Source organism: Enhydra lutris, unplaced genomic scaffold (genome assembly GCF_002288905.1).
Source record: "Enhydra lutris kenyoni isolate GAN:26980312 unplaced genomic scaffold, ASM228890v2 scaffoldscaffold3, whole genome shotgun sequence".
Classification (NCBI taxonomy): Eukaryota; Metazoa; Chordata; class Mammalia; order Carnivora; family Mustelidae; genus Enhydra; species Enhydra lutris.
This window is the reverse complement of record NW_019154087.1, coordinates 67,603,252-67,623,742: the sequence shown is the minus strand read 5'-3', so window position 1 is coordinate 67,623,742 and position 20,491 is coordinate 67,603,252. Positions and strand designations below refer to the sequence as shown.

General features: G+C 36.0%; 1 protein-coding gene across 1 annotated transcript in view; it reads right to left on the bottom strand.

The window, feature by feature from the left end:
- Positions 1–1,150: 1,150 nt before the first annotated feature.
- The window catches only part of LOC111156551 (tetratricopeptide repeat domain 29), a 230,319-nt gene continuing 210,978 nt past the window's right edge, over positions 1,151–20,491 (bottom strand). Inside the window, exons 10-11 of the mRNA XM_022517530.1 lie at positions 1,470–1,539; positions 1,151–1,181 (exon numbers count right to left, since the gene is read on the bottom strand). Coding sequence (XP_022373238.1) covers positions 1,151–1,181; positions 1,470–1,539 — 101 coding nt within the window. The remainder of the gene's footprint in view (positions 1,182–1,469; positions 1,540–20,491) is intronic.

Here is a 20,491-nt window from a genome sequence, read left to right as displayed (position 1 = left end):
CCCTTAAGGGTGGGGTCTGTTTGCCAGGGGAGCCAACCACATGGTTAGAGGATTGAAACTTTCAGCCCCATCCCCTGACCTTTGGAGAGTTAATCAGTAATGGCCAATGATTAATCAATCATATCTACGTTGTGAAGTCTCCATACAAACCCCAGGATCTGAAAGGATTTGGAGAGCTTCTGGGTTGGTGAATGCACAGAGGTGCTGGGAAGGTGATGCACCCAGGGAGGGCATGGAAGTTGGGGCCCCCTCTCCCATATCTTGCCAATGTATCTCTTCTATTTGGCTGCTTATCTCTATATTTTATTGCATTTTTCATAATAAACTGGCAATGTAAATATCTTACCCTGAGTTCCAGGAGCTGATATAGCAAATTTTTGATGTTAAGGAAGTGGGGTTGTGGGAATCCCCAGTATGTAACCAAGTCAGTCAGAGTGTAGGTGACACTCTGGGATTTGTTGGCATTTGTGGTGGGAACCAGTCTTGTGAAATGATCCCTTAATCTGGGATCTGTGCTAATTCCTGGCAGTTAGTGTCAGAGTTGAGTTAAATTGTAAGACACCCAGTCTATTATTGAGAATTGGAGAATTGCTTGGTGTGTAAAATATCGTGTGTTTGGTGTCAGAAGTGGTGTGAGTAGAGGAAACAGAAGTCTCCTTTCCAGAGGTAAAGTTTGCTTTACCTCTGTAAAGGAAACTAATTTGTATGGTACAATATGAGAGTCTTTACTGCTTATAATCCTTTCATCTATGTTGAAAAAGCTTCCTGAAATTTTAATAAATATTTTTCCCGTATTTATTCAGCATAGATTTCCTTAAGTTTAAAATGATTTTCTCATTAGATATAACCTAATTTTGATTCTATAATAACACTCTTCTTGTGGAATAGTGGATAAAAGGGAAATTTTACAATTTGTTCTAAGAATAATTGTTGATATTTCTAAGCATTTGAGATGTATTATTATTTTCATGAATTTAAATGACTTAGATTAAATTTGTGGTAGTACACTGCAATACAAAATCCAATCTAAACATAGTCATAGATTTATTATAATTCTATCTTTACTTGTAACATACTCCTATAACAGTTATCGAAGATGAAGGTGACATGATAAATTTCTTCTTGCTTTGTTGATGAGTCCAAAGCTGGTTTAAGTCTCATTTTTTTGATTATCTGGAAATCTGAAACAAATAAATTACAAAATTTAATTTTACATTGAGGCAGAAAGTAAAAAACATTCACTTGAAAGACATTTAGTTATTTTGTAATTTTCAGACATAGCTTAAAAGATAAAAAACACTTAATATTATATGATATTTAAAAGTAAATCTGTGATTTTTTTTAAGATAGTGTTTCAGTATTATCAAGTACTAGATGAAGTTATTCTTCTTATGTTTGGAGAAACAGTTTATATGTAGCCTCTTGCCTAATTTGTATGCAACAGAAACTTTTTACTTGATTTACCATACCTACTATTTTCTTCTTCCAAATTCTCTGGGTCTTGACTTAAACTTTCCACTGTGGATTTTCTAGGTTCTCCTACAGGGAAAAAGATGTATAAATTTAATTGTTTGTCACCAATACAATTTACAGTTTACAATTTACTGGGAATCTGTTTTCAGAGGTATCCACCCTTATCATCTGTATGATAGAACTGTATGTATCGTTTGTGTCACCAAGGCTGAGTATATTGGTCAAAGATGGCCACGATATTTCCTGCTTTACATGTTCCTCAACAGTATGAAATTGTCACTCCCCCACCCAGAGGTGGAATCTAATTCACCTTCTGTTGAACCTGTGCTAGGCTTAAGACTCTTTTGTAATCATTAGAATGCGGTGAGAGTGGTTACATGATTTTTGAGGCGAGGTCAGAAAAAGCTGTGCAGCTTCCTTCTACACTTGATCTTAGCCAAAAGGCTGAGAAGTGATTGTGCAGCTTCCTTCTGGTTCTCTTGGGGTACTTGCTTTGGAGGGAGCAAGTCACCATATAATAAACCCTACCACCCTGCCATTCTGGAGAGGTCCCATAGAAGATGCTCCAGTTGACAGTTCTAGCTGAGTCCAGAGTTCCAGCCATCCCTCCAAGGCTCCTGTCTGTGAGGGAAGTTGTCTTGGAACCTCAAACTAGCCCACCTGTCAGCTGACCACCACCATTGGGTGACCTCAACTGGTGTCTAGCATTCAAACCATGCTTGAATTCCTAACCCACAGAATTCTTGTGATACATATAAAATGGTAACAACAATAGCTACCTTTTGAGGGATAAAATGATTTGTTAAAACAATACTTGGAAGGAAAATGAATTTAGAGAGCAATATAAAATATCCAAATAATTAAATCAGATATGGGAAGTTTATACGTATAAATAAGCACGTTAATTTTGTACTTAAGTTTCGTATCTGTCCTTTTAACTTTCGAGTTGAATCCACTGGGATTAATCTAATAATATTCTCTTTATTCTTGCTTATCACAGGCCTTAGTCTCCAGATTCCCCTTCATTTCCTATATTTTATTTTCTGCGAAGCTCTGTATTTTGTCCCCATCTCCTACCATAACTCCTGAAACATTTCCTCTGTATTCTTATTCCATTTTCCAAAATTCCCATTACTTTCTTGCTCTAACAGAAATGTGGCTGTCCTCAGAGGACACCTCCAACCCAGCAGCCTATTTTGCTTTTCTTTTTGTCAGTCTTGCTACCATTGGCCCTGGAGATGGATAGGTGTCCTGCTTACACCCTACTGCTTCCCTCCAGGACATTCACTTTCTTTCCTTCCCTTCCTAAAACTCAGTCATCAGTTTATACAGTCAACTATCGTGATTTACCTACAACAAGGCTCCTTCTCAGTTGATTTTTATCATTGGCTCATTGTACCTTACTACCACTTTCTTCATTTTGTAATTTAAATGTCCATGCAGAAGATTCTTCACCCTGGATCTCAATTCCTTGAGTGCTGTTCTTCTAAAGATTTTTATTTATTTACTTGACAGAGAGAGATCACAAGTAGATGGAGAGGCAGGCAGAGAGAGAGACAGAGAGGGAAGCAGGCTCCCTGCTGAGCAGAGAGCCCGACGCGGGACTCGATCCCAGGGACCCGAGATCATGACCTGAGCCGAAGGCAGCGGCTTAACCCACTGAGCCACCCAGGCGCCCCAAGTGCTGTTCTTCTAGATCTGGTCCCACACCCTACTGTAGCCATTGATTCCTGTGGATAAACTTAGACCCCGTCATTAGCAATAACTTCAAGCCCCCCTCAAATTCAGTTGCCAACTTTCAAAGACTTGACTTCTAGCTTTATCTTTCTAGATCACTCCTTCTAGTTCCTTAACACCAGTAATTCATCTCCTTCCCTGGGACTGCCAGTCCAGCTACATTTTCATTGTTCCTCCCCATTTTGATCCCCCTCTCCCTTACTTAACTTAAATTCTATGGCCCTTCTCTCCCTTGCATATAGCCTGACCTCATGACCCTTTTCCCACTTCATCATATTCACTTGACAAAACTATAATCCTAGATAAATCCAACTGTCTCCTTATTCCTATCCTGTACTATATACCTCAGTGTGACAGGAAAAATGAATAACCAAGCCTCACTTTAAATTCATAGCCATAAACATTAGCTAGCCATCCTATTAAACATTCCTGGTCTATTCATTCTTCTCCTCCCATAGATGGTTATTTAGCTCTTTTTATTTTCCCAAACCTCTAACCCTGCCCATGGATCATTGTTTTCAGCTGATGATGTATTTCCTGGTTTCATGGAGGAAATAAAAGACAACAGGAAAAAAACTTCCACAAGCTCTGTATTAACAGTTACTTTCCTACTTGTTTTTGTTCTCTATGCTCTGTCTTACCTATGCTCCCCATAGGTATCATAGTTATCTAAGACTAACCCCAGACTTCACCATTTCTTGCCCACACAAGACATGGCTCCAGTAATTCTTTCTGCCTCCCACTTACCAGAGTCCCTCCTCTCCCCCACCATTAGATCTCCCTTATCAGCAAATAAATATTTAGTTGAACTCACATGACTAAATTCTCACCAGTGAATGTAAACAAAGTAACACACACTGCTTCTGGGTCTGAGTGTTAGACATTGGGCATTTATTCCTTCTTAAATTTTCCCTTTTCCTCAATCTTGGACAATAGAGCCATTACCCCGATGATTCAGTTTCTAATGTGTAGATAATGACAACACCCTATGGAGTGGTTTTGTCCCACGGTGGCTTTTGGAAATATCTGGAGAACTTACTCGTTACGACTCGTAGGTGGAAATGCTACTGGCATCCATGGGGTAGAGACCAAGGGTGCTGCTAAATATCCTGCAGTGACCATGACAGCTGTACCCCAGCCCTCTCACCGACAAAAAAATCATCCAGTTCAAAATTTCAATAGTGCAATTTTGAGAAACCCGGCTCCAGGGGATGGTGGAGCAACAGAGCACAAGATCATGGTCCCCTAAACGCCTGTGGAGCTACCTTGTGTACACAGACTGCTCACTTAAGGAAGAAACAAATTTGTGTATTCTTAAGCTACTGTACCTTGGGGACTCTTTGAAACCGGAGCTTAGCCTTTACCTTAAGTAACATCATTCTTTTAGGTAAGGAACTACCTTGGGTTTTCTCAGTTTGATATTTGTCATTGTATGACAATATATAGAACATCCTAACACCCTAATACCAATTTTGTACTGTGGACTGTCTTAAACTCAGCATTCCCTTTGGTTTGGCAAGATGTAACAATATCTCTTAAGCTGGGAAAGTCTTTTCTGGATTTTCCAAGTTTAAAATTACACCTGGTTTGTCTCAAATAATTGTTTTGCATTCATTCCCCAGATGTTGAGGAAAGGTGCTTTTTATTGGGACAATTTCCCAAGTCGGTTCTCTGGGAAGAATAGCTGTATCTGTAGCTATTCTTTTACCAAACTTAGGCCACAGTTGCTTGTTTAAATAAAAGACAGTCACACTCTCTCTGTGCTGGGAAGCCTTAGCAATGATTCATTTATACCGGGGAACACCTGAACTCACCATTCAGGTGTTCTGATACGTCTATTCATTTGCAACAAGAAGAGCACCACGGGACTATTTGTTCTTGGTTACACTATTGCAAAAGCACTCATTTTGATTCCTAACCTAGGTTTTGTACTGTAGGTTTGACTTAGAATGTGATTTGTGATGTTTGATCTGTAGGACTTCAAGGAAGCTGGAAAATTGGGACCATTACCACTCCGACAAGGAGACCAGAATCAATACAAATTTGAGAGTACGATATTTGCTTATACTGTCTACCATTTCAGTAGAAAGAGGCACTTTTCTGTTGCTAATAGTAGACTCTCCAATGCTAGATTCCCTTAGGTGGACAACAAAAGAATCTTATTTATACCCCCACTTAGCCTACACTGTACCAAAGAACCACAGAGTAAGTCAGCAAATGCTGAATTGCAATCAATCTACAATCCCATCACTTCCCTTGAAAACAATGGAGTGTAATTTTCATATAATACAGTACTATATACAAATGTGATTTTAAAAATGTATTGGTAGAGGAATGTGAATTAAAATGGAGGAGACACACTGACTAGCACTTTTGAGAATGAGGAGGTAAATGAGTTTTTATAATTTTGGCATGCAAAACATTTTTAGTGGCCTTATTCTAGAAAAGGGTAAATAATAACTCATACATAAAGGTTGTATCAGAGTTTATAGACTAGACCCCTGGTAATGGATTCAACCTTTCCACAACAAATCAAAAGTATTGTTGTATGCTCACATGAATATACAGTAGTCATTACCTTAAATTTAAAACTCACTATAAGCAGCAAGCACATAGAGCAGGATATGAAGGCTGTATTGTGTCAGTGTGGTCTGCAGAGAATTTCTTCCTATGGTTTTTGCTTTGTTGAAATATATGTTGCAGTTCAAAGCTAAAGGGATTACTTCTGAATAGTCATCACAGAGGTTGATTACGTTCGTATATCATATTTAGCTGGACCCTGTAGGCTATTATTCCATTAGCTATGCTGGTCCTGCGATTGTCAAAAAGTTGATCACCTAATGTTAAAAGATTGTGCTTTCTGTTGACCTTATCAAAATGACTCAAAAGGTTTTGTTAAAAAATAAAACTCAGATTGTGTTTTATGAAAGTGATTAAGAATAAATACTATGCATAAAAATGATCATATCTTATGGGTGATCTTAGCATTATACCATTATTAAGGATAAAATTATATTTTGCTTTAGTATTTCGGCACATTATACCTAAAGCCATAGGTTTAACTTTAGTGGAAATAGTTCTTTCTTGCTGATAGTAGAGAGTATCAGAAACTGATTTCTGAAAAAATCAGTGTCTCCCTTCCTTCCTCCCTTCATGTATTCAAAACATATAAAATTAACACCATAGAAGTAAGCTCAGTATAGCAATATTAATACAATAGTACATTTACAATGGCCTAATTACAACATGGTTTTATAAGGCAACTCTACTGAGGAGAAAAGTGTTTTGTTTGGAGGAAATATGTCGAGAAATGGGAAGTTTGTCATTTACACTTGATAGTCATAAAATCACTTCAGTTAAGCATCTGACTCTTGATTTTGGCTCAGGTCATGATCTTAGGTCTTGAGATGGAGCCCCACATTGGGTTCCATGATGGGCGTGGAACTTGCTTAAGATTCTCTCTTCCTCTCCCATTCCCTCCTGGCTTGCATAAGCACATTCTCTCTCTCTCTCCCCCTCTCTCAAAAAAAAAAAAAAAAAGAAAGAAAGAAAGAAAGAAAGAAAGAAAGAAAGAAAGAAAATTACTTCAAATAATATATATATATATTTTACTATATTAGATTTTACTAGATTTTATTTATTTATTTGACAGAGAGAGAGAGCACAGCAGGGAGGGAACAGCAGGCAGAGGGAGAGGGAGAAGCAGGCTCCCCGCTGAGAAAGGAGCCTGACATGGGGCTCCATCCCAGGACCTTGGGATCATGACCTGAGCCCAAGGCAGATGTTTAACCTACTGAAGTGCCCCTCAAATAATATTTTAACTGTTCTTTCTTTAAACAACAGTTATGTAGTTTCACTTATTTAGTAACAGTTGAAAAATTTTAAAGAAATGAGCTAAATATATATTCTTATAAACCCTGAATCCCATTACCAATATAAGACATATTTCAATAAGCTTGACTTTTAACCTATGTTATTGTGAATTATTTACAGATTAAGTAAGCAAATGAAAGTGTTTCCTTGACAAAGATATTGACAGGTATGGCTTTATGATTTAAAATGCTCCATATAGGGGCGCCTGGGGGGCTCAGTGGGTTAAAGCCTCTGCCTTCGGCTCAGGTCATGATCCCAGGGTTCTGGGATCGAGCCCCGCATCGGGCTCTCTGCTCAGTGGTGAGCCTGCTTCCTCCTCTCTCTCTGCCTGCCTCTCCACCTACTTGTGATCTGTCTGTCAAATAAATAAATAAAATCTTTATAAAATGCTCCATATAAAATTTTCATTAGAATCACATTACAAAAGCTGTCTTTGGGGAACAAAGAGGATTTTGAAGCTATCTCAATGAACAGCTAGTTTTTGAAATATGTTCCCAGAAATGGTGAGGGACTGGCACAGAGTCATGTCTCCTTTTTGGCATGGTCTTCCTTGTAACTGATGGTGTGTAAAATGGCTGGTCAGGGATACAGCCTGTGGTCCTGGAGCACAGCCAGACACTAATTTCAGCCTCATTAGCATTGTTCTCTAATCAACTGAACTTTTCAGTGAGTGGAAGTTTCCTAATATTTCTTGTACTTGCTTACCTTTAGCCACCCCAGTTGATACAATAGAGAAGGAGAGCGTATCAGTCAGGAGGAAACAGATGGCACGTTCAACTTGGGATTTTGAAGAAACTTTAATGAAGGGACTACTTGAGCTGAGGGCAAGGCTAAGGAACTGACAAGGGATGCCGAGGCACCCACTGCCTCACAACAGAGGGATGCCATGCTGTTATCTTCCTGGGAGCTGAAAGGTAAAGGGGAAGAGGATGTTGGTATTGCACCCTGAGTGAGAAATGGAGATTCAGAAACAGGGTCTTCCTATAGAAGTGACAAGCAGCAGCTGTAGAGTGTCACAGCTATAAGGACTGAACTGAAGTCAGGGACAGAGGAATCCTTCCTTGACCTCTCCACCTTCCTAACCTCTGATCTCCTGCTGGTGATGCCCTTTGGGTAAATCCAAACCAGGAAGCCAGAAGGCAAATGAACCTGTGACATGCAGTCCGAGATCAGTTTTCTGGGACACAGAACAGACAAAGTGGGAGGATGGATCTTGGGGGTGTGTAGGAAAGAACACATCTCAGTTTTTGACCCTTAAGAGAATATGCCCAGAGGTGCCTGGGTATTTCAGTTAGTTAAGCATTTGACTCCAGCTCAGGTCATGATCTCAGGGTCCTGGAATCAAGCCCCATGTTGGGCTTTCTGCTCAGCTGGAGGTAGATCTGCTTGTCACTCTGTCCCTCCTCCTGCTTGTGCTCTCTCTCTCTCTCAAATAAATAAATAAAATCTTCAAAAAAAATCAATTAGTGAAACTGAAGACAGAGTAGCAGAAACTACCCAAAATAAAACAAAGAAAGGCAAAGAGTTAAAAAGATAAGTAGAATATCATTGAGTTGTAGGACTGCTTCAGGCAGTCTGTTATTACAAAGGTTACTGGAGTCTGGAAGAAGATGGGTAGAAAAATATTACAACTGAAAATTTTTCTAAACTTGGTGAACACCACAAAGCCATAGATCTAGGAAGTTAAACAAATTCTAAGCTCAAAAATCATAAGAGTACTGAAAGAAAAATAACCCATCAAGTCCAGAATTCTATGCCCAATAAAAATATGTTTCAGCAATGAAGACAAAATGAAGACTTCAAAGACAGACAAGCTGAAGCAACTCTTCAATAGCAGATTGCACTACAGAAAATGATAAAGTCTTCAGGCAGAAGGGAAATGACAACAGATGGAAATTTGGATCTATACTAAGGTATGAAGAGTTAGAAAAAGCAAGGAAATGGGTAAATATAAAAGCTTTTTAAAATTATTAGATTCTTTCAAATGATATGTGACTGAAAAAATAATAATATGTGACTTATAATATATATAAAATATAATATATGTAAAAGTATAATGTATGTAAAAGTATAATGTATGACAACAATAGAGCAAAGGCTGGGTGGGGGGAGAAACAGAAGTATGTTACTATATGGTTCTTATACTATGTGTTAAGTGGTGTACTGTCACCTGAAGGTCTGAAAAATTAAAGATGTGAGTTGGTCATTACTATTTTTCTTCTGGTTGTGGATTTTTAAAATTGTTCTAATATATACAAAATAAATTTTTTTCATTTTAACCATTTTTAAGTGTGTAATTCAGTGGCATTAAATACATTCACAGTGTTGTGAAAACATTACTATTATCCATTTCAAGAATATTTCAACATCCTGAACAGAAACTCAGTATCTATTAAACAATTCCCCATCCTTCCCACCCTGCAGCTCTTGGTAACCTCTGTTCTACTTTCTGTCTATAAATTTGCCTAGTCTCAGTACCTCATATAAGTGGAATCAAACATTATTTGTCCTTTTTTTTGCCTGGCTTATTTTACTTAGTATAATGTTTTCAGGATTCATTTATGTTGTAACTTCTATCAGAATCTTATTCTTTTTTTAAGGCTGAATAATATTTCATTATATGTATATACTATATTTTGTTTGTTCCTTTGATGAGCATTGGGTTGCTTACAGCTTTTACTATTGTCAATAATGCTATGAACACTGGCATACAAGAATGTGTTTAAGTCCTGGCTTTTAATTTATTTGGCTACATACCTAGAAGTGGAATTGCTGGATCATATGGTAATTATATGTTTAACTTTTTGAGGAACTACCAAACTGCATCTGCATCATTTAATTTTTACATTTCCACAAGCAATGCACAAGAATTCTAATTTCTCCAGGTCCTGGCCAACATTTTTTATTTTCTATTATTTTGATAATAGTCATCCTAATGAGTGTGAAGTGATGATTCATTTTGGTTTTGATTTGCATTTCTCTAATAACTAGTGATGTGGAACATCTTTTCATGAGCTGATTGGCCATTTGCATATCTTATTTGGTGTAATGTCTATTGAAATCCTTTGCCCAATTTTTAACTGGTTTGTTTGTTTTTGTTGATTTGTTCTTTATATATCCTAGATATTCAACCCTTATCAGATATAAGATTTGCAGATAGTTTCTCTGTATTTTTCACTTTTTTGATAGTGTCATTTGATGTACAAAAGTTTAAAATTTTGATGGATTTCAATTTATTTCTTTTTTTGTCTATACTCTTGGGTGTCAAATCCAAGAGATTATTGCCAAATCCAATGTTGTGAAGGCTGTCCATTATGTTTTCTTCCAAGTGATTTATAGTTTTAGCTCCTATATTTAGATCTTTGATCTAGTTTGTATTAATTTTTGTATATAGAAAAGGTATATACAAAGGTAGGGGTCCAATTTCATTCTTTTCTTTTGCATGTGGATATCTAATTTTCCCAGCCCCATATGTTGAAAAGACTATTCTTTCCCCACTGAATAGTCTTTGGACTCTTGTCCCAAGTCAATTTACCATATACATATGAAGGTTTATTTCTGATTTGTCAGTTCTATCCCATTAGTTTATGTGTCTGACCTTTATGCCTGTACCATTCTGATATGATTATTGTAGCTTCAAAGTCAATTTTGAAATAAGGAAGTGTAAATCCTCCAACTTTGTTCTTCTTTTAAAAGATTATTTTGGCTATTCAGGGTACCTTTCAATTTAATACGAACTTGAAGATTGCTTTTTCCATTCCTGCAAAAAGCCTGTTGGAATTTTGATAGGGATTGCACAGAATTTGTAGATCACTCTGGGTAGTAATGCCTTGTTAATATCAAGTCTTCCAATCTATGAACGTAGCCTGTGTTTCCATTTATTTATGTCTTTTTAAATTTGTTTCATCAATGTTTTATAGTTTTCAGTGTTTAAGTGTTTCACTTCCTTGTTAAATTTGTTCCCAGATATTTTATTCTTTTGGATGCTATTGTAAATGGAATTTTTTCTTAATTTCCTTTCAGATTTTTCATTGCTGGTTTCTAGAAACAAAGCTGTATTTATGTGTCAATCATGAAAACCTGCAACTTTGCTATGCTTGTCTATTAGTTCTATTAATTTTTTTGTTTGTTAAAAAATTCTTTGGATTTTCTATACTTAGAATCATGACATCTGCAAGTAGGGATAGTTTTGCTTTTTCATTTCCAATTTAGGTATCTTTTTTTGCCACTTACTCTGACTAGAACTTCCAGTCTCATCCCACTTTTACATCATTTTGATCAGGTTTCAAAGTCCTGTGAAAAAAGATTCAATTTGCCTTATTGAGATTATGTGCCCATCCCCTACCCCCTTAGTTAGGGGATTTTGATAACTAAAATGTATACATGGAGAAGGAGTTATTCTACTGGATAAAACTGTGGCACTGTTACCGAAGAATGGGGAGATGGATGCTCAGTAGCCAATAAACAAACAAGCAACTGTTGGCTCCAAGGCCCTATATAGTCACAATTAGTTGTGGCAAATCCAAGACTAGAATCTAGGCCCTGTGATTTATAGGCCTATATTCTTGTCCAATAAGCTAGCAGTTCTTTGGTACATTTTAATCACAAATTAATTTTCTCAGAATGCTCAGTTCAATAGGTTTGAATTTTCAGTGTTACCACTGACACAGTTTAACTTCTTCTTAATACTATTGAGGTAAAATTATTATATTAGCTACAGGTGTACACCATAACAATTTGATATTTGCATACATTACACAAGATCACCACAATACGTCTAGTTACCATTTTCACCATATAACTGATCCCCTTGCCCCTTTTTGCACACTCTAACCCCTCTCTCCCTCTGATAACCACCAATCTGTCCTTCGTATCTATGAATTTTGTTTTGTTTTTGGATTCCACATATAAGTGAAATCATACAATATTTATCTTTCTTTAACTTATTTCACCTAGCATAATACCCTCAAAGTCTATCCATGATGTTGCATATGGCAAGATTGCCTCTTTGTAATGACTGAGTAGTATCCCACTGTGTATATATACCACATCTTATCCGTTCATCCATTGATGGACACTTTCACATGTTGGCTATTATAAGCAGTGTTGCAATGAACACAGGGGTTCAGGTATCTCTTCAATTCAGTGCTTTCATTTTCTTCAGATAAAAATCCAGAACTGGATCATATAGCAATTCTATTTTTAATTTTTGGAGGAACCTCCATATTGTTTTCCATAGTGTTTGTATCTATTTACATTCCCACCAACAGTGCATAACGGTTCCCTTTTCTCTCCAACCTCTCCAACACAAGTTATTTCTTGTCTTTTTGATAATAGCCATTCTGATAAGTGTGAGATGATACCTTATTGTGGTTTTGATTTGAAATTCCTTAATGATTATTGACATCGAGCATCTCTTTATGTGCCATGGGCCACCTGTATGTCTTCTTTGGAAAAATGTCAATTCAGAATCTCTGCCCATTTTTTAACCCGATTTTTGTTGTTATTGAGTTGTGTGAGTTGTAATATATATTGAATATTAGTCTCTTATTGGATATATGATTTGCAAATATCTTCTCCAATTAAGAAGGTTGCCTTTGTATTTTGTTTCTGGTTTCCTTAGCTATGGTTTGATGTAGTCCCAATCATTTATTTTGCTTTGGTGGCATTGCTTTTGGACTCAGATCCAAAAAAATACTGCTAAAACCAATGTCAAGGAACTTACCATCTATGTTTTCTTCTGGGGGTTTTATCATTTCTGGTCTTACATTCAAGACTTTAATCCATTTTGAGTTAATTTTTTTATGGTGTAAAAAAGTGGTCCAGTTTCATTCTTTGGCATGTGGTTGTCCAGTTTTCCCAACAGTGTTTATTGAGGAGACAGTTCTTTCCCTATTGTATATCCTTGTCTCCTTTGTCATGAATTAATTGACTATATATACATAGGTTTATTTTGGGGTTCTCCATCTATTTCATTAATTTATGTGTCTGTTTTTAATACCAATACCACACTGTTTTGATTGTTACAGTTTTGTTGTATAGTTTGAAATCAAGAAGCCTGATACCTCCAGCTTTTTTTTTTTTTAAGATTTTATTTATTTATTTGAGAGAGAGACCCAGCAAGAGAGCACAAGCAGGGGTGGGGGAGGGGCAGAGGGAGAAGGAGAAGCAGATTCCTTGATGAATAGGAAGCCCCGATGTGGGGCTTGATCCCAGGACTCTGGGATCATGACCTGAGCTGAAGGCAGATGCTTAACCGACTGAGCCATCCAGATGCTTGGCTTTGTTCTTTCTTTGCCTATTTGGGGTCTTCTGTGGTTCCATACAAATTTTGTAATTATTTTTTATAGTTCTGCAAAAAAATGCCATAGAGATTATATTGAATTTGTAGAATTTTTGGGTAGTATGGACGTTTTAGGAACATTTATTCTTTCAATCCATGAGCACAGAATATCTTTCCATTTATTTATGTTTTCTTCAATTTCTTTTCTCAGGGTTTTATAGTGTTAAGTATACGGTTTTCACCTTCTTGGTTAAATTTATTCCTAGGCATTTTATTCTTTTTGATGTCATTGTAAGTGGGATTGTTTTTTAAAATTTATTTTTCTGATAGTTCATTAGGTTATAGAAATATAACTAAATTCTATATGTTGATTTTGTATCCTGCAACTTTACTGAATTCATTTATAGTTCTGATAGTTTTTTGGCAGAGTCTTCAGAGTTTTCTAATATACAGAATCATGTCGTCTGAAAATAGTGACAATTTTACTTCTTCTTTACTATTTGGATGCCCTTTAATTCTTTTTCTTTCCTACTTGGTGTGTTTGAGACTTCTAGTACTATGTTGAATAAGAGTGGAGAGAGTGGGTATCTTTGCTTTGTTCCTGAGAGAGGAAAAGCTTTCAGCTTTTCACCATTTCAGCTTACTGTGGGTTTGTCATATATAGGCTTTATTATGTTGAGGTATGTTCCCTTTATCCCCATTTTGTTGAGTTTTTATCATAAATGGATGTTGAATTTGGCACAAATTTTTTTTCTGCATCTCTTGAGATGATCATATAACTTAATGTGTTATATTACAGTGATTGATAAGCAGATGTTGAACCAGCCTTGTACTCCAAGAATAAATCCCAAATGTTCATGGTGTATAATCCTTTTAATATATTGTTAAATTTGGTTTGCTAGTATTTTGTTGAGGATTTTTGCATCTATGTTCATCAGAGATATTGGCTTACAATTTTCCTTGTGGTGTCCTTGTCTGGTTTTGGTATCAGGGTAATGCTGGCTTCATAAAATGAGTTTGGAAGTGTTCCCTCCTCTTTTAAGTTTTTGGAAGAGCTTGAGAAGGATAGGTATTTTATCTTCAAATGTCTGGTAGAATTCATTAGTGAAGCTGTGTGTTCTTGGACTTTTGTTTGTTAGGCTTTGATTACTGATTCAATCTCTTTACTAGTAATTGGTTAATTCAGATTTTCTTTTTCTTCTTGATTCAAAATTGACAGGTTGTATGTTTTAGCAATTTATCCATTTCTTCTGTGCTGTCCAGTTTGTTGTCGTAAAATTATTCATAGTTGTCCCTTATGATCTTTTGTATTTCTGTGGTATCAGTTATAACTTTTCCTCTTTTATTTCTGAATTTATTTATTTGAGCCTTTTTTTCCCCTTGGTAAATCAAGCTAAAGTTTTGTCAATTTTGTTTATCTTTTCAAAGAAGCACCTTTTAGTTTCTTGACCTTTTATGCATTTTTAAAGTTTCTATTTCATTTATTTCTGTTCTGATCTTATTTCCTACCTTCTACTAACTTTGGTTTTTTTTCTGGTTTTTAATTTTTTTTTTGTTTTTTTGTTTTTTGTTTGTTTCTTTGTTTTAGTTCCTTCAAGTGCAAGGTGTAATATTTTCCCAGACATTTCTGTTTCTTTGTGTTTTTGTTTTGTTTTGTTTTGTTTTGTTTTAGGTAGGCTTGTATTGATATGAAATTTCCCTGTTAGAACTTCTTTTGCCAAATCTCAGATTTTGGATTGCTATATTTCCTTTTCCTTTGTCTCAAGGATCTTTTTGATTTCCCTTTTGGTTTCTTTGTTGACCCACTGGTTGTTCAGTAGTAATGTTATTTAATGTCCACATATTTGTGATTTTTCCAGTTTTCTTTTGTAAATGATTTCTAGTTTCATACCACTATAGTCAGAAAGATACTTGATATGATTTCAATTTTCTTAAATTTATTGAGACGTGTTGTTTTGTGGCCCAGCATGTGTTCTGTCCTGAAGAATGTTCCATGTATGCCTGTGAATAATGTATACCTTGCTGCTTTTGGATAGATGTTCTGCATATATCTATTAAGTCGGTTTGGGCTAATGTGTCACTTAAGGCTTATGTTTTGTTATTGATTTTCTGTCTTGTTGATCTATCCACTGATGTAAGTGGGGTATTAAAGTTCCCTACTATTATTGTATTGTCTTCAGTTTCTTTCCTTAGGTCTCTTAATATATGTGCTGCCGAAGCGAGCACTCCTTAGGTCTCTCTTTTTTTTTTTTAAGATTTTATTTATTTATTTGTCAGAGAGAGAGAGAGGGAGAGAGAGCAAGCACAGGCAGACAGAATGACAGGCAGAGGCAGAGGGAGAAGCAGGCTCCCTGATGAGCAAGGAGCCCGATGTGGGACTCGATCCCAGGACGCTGGGATCATGACCTGAGCCGAAGGCAGCTGCTTAACAAACTGAGCCACCCAGGCGTCCCACTCCTTAGGTCTCTTAATATTTGCTTTATATCTTTAGGTGATTTTGTGTTGGTGTAAATATTTTTAAATGTTATACCCTCTTGTTGGATTAATCCCTTTATCATTATGTAATCCCCTTCTTTGTCTTTTATTAGTTTTTTGTTTTAAAGTTTATTCTGTCTGATATAAGTATAGATACTCCAGCTTGCTTCGTTTCCATTTGCATAGAAACTCTTTTTCCATCCTTCACTCTCTCTATGTCTTTACATGTGAAGTGAGTGTCTTATAGGCAGCAAATAGTCTTGTTTTTCAATCCATTTAGCTATTCTGTATCTTTTGATTAGATAGTGTAATCCATTTATATTTTAAGTAATTATTGATAGGTATGAACTGATTGCCATTTTGTTTTCTGGATGTTTTTGTAGTTCCTCTCTTTTGTAGTTCCTTTCTTCTCTTTTTCTTTCCTTGTGATTTGAGGAACTTCTTTCATTCGGATTGTTCAGATTCCTTTCTAATTAATCTTTTGTGTTTCTATTGTTTTTGCTTTGTGGTTACTATGAGGTTCATATATAACAGTCTCTCTTTCTAGAGAAGTCTATTTTAAGTTAGTGCAACTTATATTTGAATGTATTCTAACAACTGTATATTTTTATCCTCCCCTATTTTATGTTTTTGACTTCATATTTTACATCTTTTATTTCATATATCCTTTAATTATTATAATTATAGTTAATATTACTAATTTGTTCTTAACCTTCATACTAGCTTTATAAGTGTTTAATCCAGTATTCTTACTATACATTTATCTTTTCCAGTGAAAAGATAATATGCTTTCTTATTATGCATTAGTGTCTTTTCTTTTCTGTTTTCTTTTCAACTTAAAAAACCCCTTTGACATTTCTTGTAAGGCCTGTTTAGTGGTGATAACTCCTTTAGTTTTTGTCTACCTGGAAAACATTTTGGTTCTCCTTCAATTCTGAATGACAGATTAGCTGGGTAGAGTATTGTTGGTTGAAAGTTCTTTCCTTTCAACATTTTGAATACATCATGCCATTCCATCTTGGCCTGCAGAGTTACTGCTGAAAAATCAGCTTGACTGAGTCTTATGGAGATTCCCTTGTGTGTACTAAGTTGTTTTTCTCTTGCTGCTTTTATGATTCTCTCATCTTTAACTTTTGACATTTTAATTATAATTGTCTTGGTATTGTTCTCTCTGGGCTTTCTGGACCCAAGTGTCTGGTTCTTTCCCCAGCTTGGGGAAGACTTCAGCAATTATTTCTTCAAGTTTTCTGCCTCTTTCTCTTTGTCTTCTCTTTCTGGGCCCCCTATAATCCAAATGCTGTTGGTTGTTGTTGATGTTGTCCCATAGGTTTCTTAAGTTATCTTTACTTTTTCAAGATTGTTTTTTTTTCTTTTTGCTGCTCTATTGGGTAAGTTCCACAGCCCTGTATTCTAGGTTACTAGGTCTTCTACTTCACTAGTCCACTGCTGAACCCTTCCAGTGTATTTTTCAGTTCAGTTATTGTATTTTTCAGTGTTGTGACTTCTGACTGGCACTTTTGAAGTTTAATTTTTTTTTTTTTTTTTTTTACCAAATCAGATGAAGTATAATATATATAGTAGGAATCTAAATGCTGATAGATGGATTTGGATTTTTTTTCTGGTACTTTTGTGAAGATAAGAGAGTTTGGAAAATATACAAACTCCATGTTCTTCTAATGGACAGACTACTTCAGAACAGAGGATTATATAGGGGATGACATCTTTAATGACTAATCTAGAGATGAAAAAATTAATATTTTTCACAAATTGAATTTTAAAATGTATGCTGAGATTGTCAAACATAATGCAGGTATCTAATATCCAGTCCAAATATAGTTATATGAGTAAATATGTACCTTATCAGCAGCAAGGTAGTTCTTAGAAATAAATCTTTCTTAAAAAACAAAACCAATTCCTCTATCAAAACCATAAATCAAATCCTTATGATTTCAAATGAGGTAGAATTCCTTTCTAATTTTTATAAAAGTGAATGGATTTAAAATAATGGCAAAGAAAAAATTAAAATGAATATCATTTTCCAGGTCATTTATATGTTTGTGGTCTCTCAGTGTGTTCCCCAAATCAGCAGCATCAGCATCACTGGGAGTGTATGAGAAATGCAGAATCCCAGGCTCAGGATAAGTAGTGGTAGCTGTTTGTCTGGTTCAGTACGACATCTAGATCATAAGTAAAAATAGATTTGTTTCCTTGGATTCAGAATGTATTTTGTACTAGGTAATGGGATAAGGTCTTTTTACAACCTCCAGACCACCCTATGTTCCAGGTCTTATCATCTCTGGTGCACAGATAAGGAAACCAAAGATTGAAGGTTGCTCAATATCGTAAAATGTATAACTAAGTGAGTGGAGATTCCCACTCAGGTCAGTTTAGATCCCAAGTGCATGCTTAAAACTTGTGCACGCACTCTCACTCCAGTGAATTCAGAAGTAGCTTATAACAAAAAACCTCTGATGCACCTGTTTTGTGTCAGGCCTGCAAAAGTTGGTTTTACTCCACTTTGTGGAGAACTGCTATGGAAAACCAACTTATTTCTTAATTATTGTTTGTCTCTTCATTTTCTTGACGTCTAGAGACTGTTTCTAATGCTGCAGTTAAAAAAACTGCCACATGCTCCAGGGATCTCCCTGCAGACCACTAATCCAACACTTAGGCCAGGACAGCTGAGCTTGGACTAGGGAGAAACCTAATCCAGGATTTCCATCACATGAGTTGTTGCCTTTTTTTCATTATACTTTGACTTGACCCCTAATGGATTCAGCTTCATAAAGTCAGAAAAAGAGGGAAAGAAAGCAATTTATTCATGTTTTCACTGGAGCTCACTGCAGACATGAAATTTCTCTAAAAATGCAAATCATTTGGTACAAGAGAAGTGAAACTCAGTAGCTAAAGCTCTTAGAGGAAAGCGCTTTCCCAGGGCTAATGTTTTTATGCCCAGTGATTGAATAAATCGATCCATTTATTACAACATCTTTGCTTAAGTTTTTTATTCCTGGGTGAATGTGTCTAAGGGTACTGGAGGACTCTTCTTTAACACTAAGAAAATTGATTACACATGTTAATTTGGCTTTTAATCTTAGATGTATCAAAATAAATACCATAAACAAGTGTAGAAGAAATCAATATGGATCTGTTTGATATCAGATTGATCAAAAGAGGATTTAGTAAGCCTCTAAGATGTAAAGACTAATGTACAAACTAAGCCCTTACTTGTGTAATATGACTTTAGACAAGCTCAGTATCTGAAAGAAACTATTTCTGAAAACAGAAATGGTGCACTTTTGTTGCATTAAAGAAAAATCCCCAGAAGGCCTACCTATCCAAGGTATTTAATGTGAACATTTGTTTTTAAAAGATTTCTTGTCTTTTGTCCAGCCATTCTTGTTAATTCATAGGGCACCATATCACAGATTTTTTTTATGTTACAAAAAGCAAAAATTACACTTAACAAGTGTAAGGTTGGTCATAAAAAATAGATAAAACAACACTCCTAAAAGCTTAGATATCACAGGGAAAGGTGGTCAGTCATTCCTCACAGAAGGCGAGGACAATGAGAAGTAAAAGTCATACACAAAGACTCTGACAATGTTACATAGACCAGCTCTGGGTCACTATGTATTTTGTAGAACTTCAAGTAGCAAACAAATTGCTCCAGGAATACTCTTTTGATTAAACATATTTTTAAATTTTACTTGTACAATAATGAATGAGAGAGAGATTCATGTTACGCCATTCTCAGAATGGTATAATTTTAAACTGCTTTACCAGTAGTGAGTATAATTTACGTTGAACGTGCACTGTGTCTTTCAACTAGTAAACTCGATTAATTTGCCATTCATTCAACAGAAATTCTTTGAGCACCCATCAAATGAGAAACACATTTGTGGGATAGTTGCTGGTTTACAGTTTGCAGCAGTGTTCAAATTAGATGAATTCAGAACACATGGCCAAAGGGACAGCTTTGGGGACAGAGCTCAAGTGCAATCATGGCATTAACTCTCTGGAATAGTGCCTGATCTTCAGAGAAGGAATGACAATTTTATGTACAATTTCTTTTTTTTTTTTTTAAGATTTTATTTATTTATTTGACATAGAGAGAGAAGCAAGAGCGAGCACAGGCAGACAGAGTGGCAGGTAGAGGTAGAGGGAGAAGCAGGCTCCCTGCCAAGCAAGGAGCCCGATGTGGGACTCGATCCCAGGACGCTGGGATCATGACCTGAGCCGAAGGCAGCCGCTTAACCAACTGAGCCACCCAGGTGTCCCATTTTATGTACAATTTCTTAAAGCAATTAATTTAGGATAGCCCAGTAGGGAGTGCAGAGTTTCAAAACAAATATTAAGACAATAACAGAATACATATAAATGCATTTAAATGTTCATCTCCGCAATAATAAGCCTGTTGGGTTTTCCATTGTGGGACTCAGATTCTTTGATAGCTTGATTGGTTGGTCAAAAATTTGAAAATCAGACAATCTGTGTGTTAGGGCATGTCCCCTCAGTGTGTGCACATTATAAAACTGTGCATATATTTTGGCTACAGATAACCAGAAGTCATTTTTGTAAAACTTTTTGTGGTTTGTCCACAATGAGATATCACCTCACACCAGTCAGAATGGCTAAAATTAACAAGTC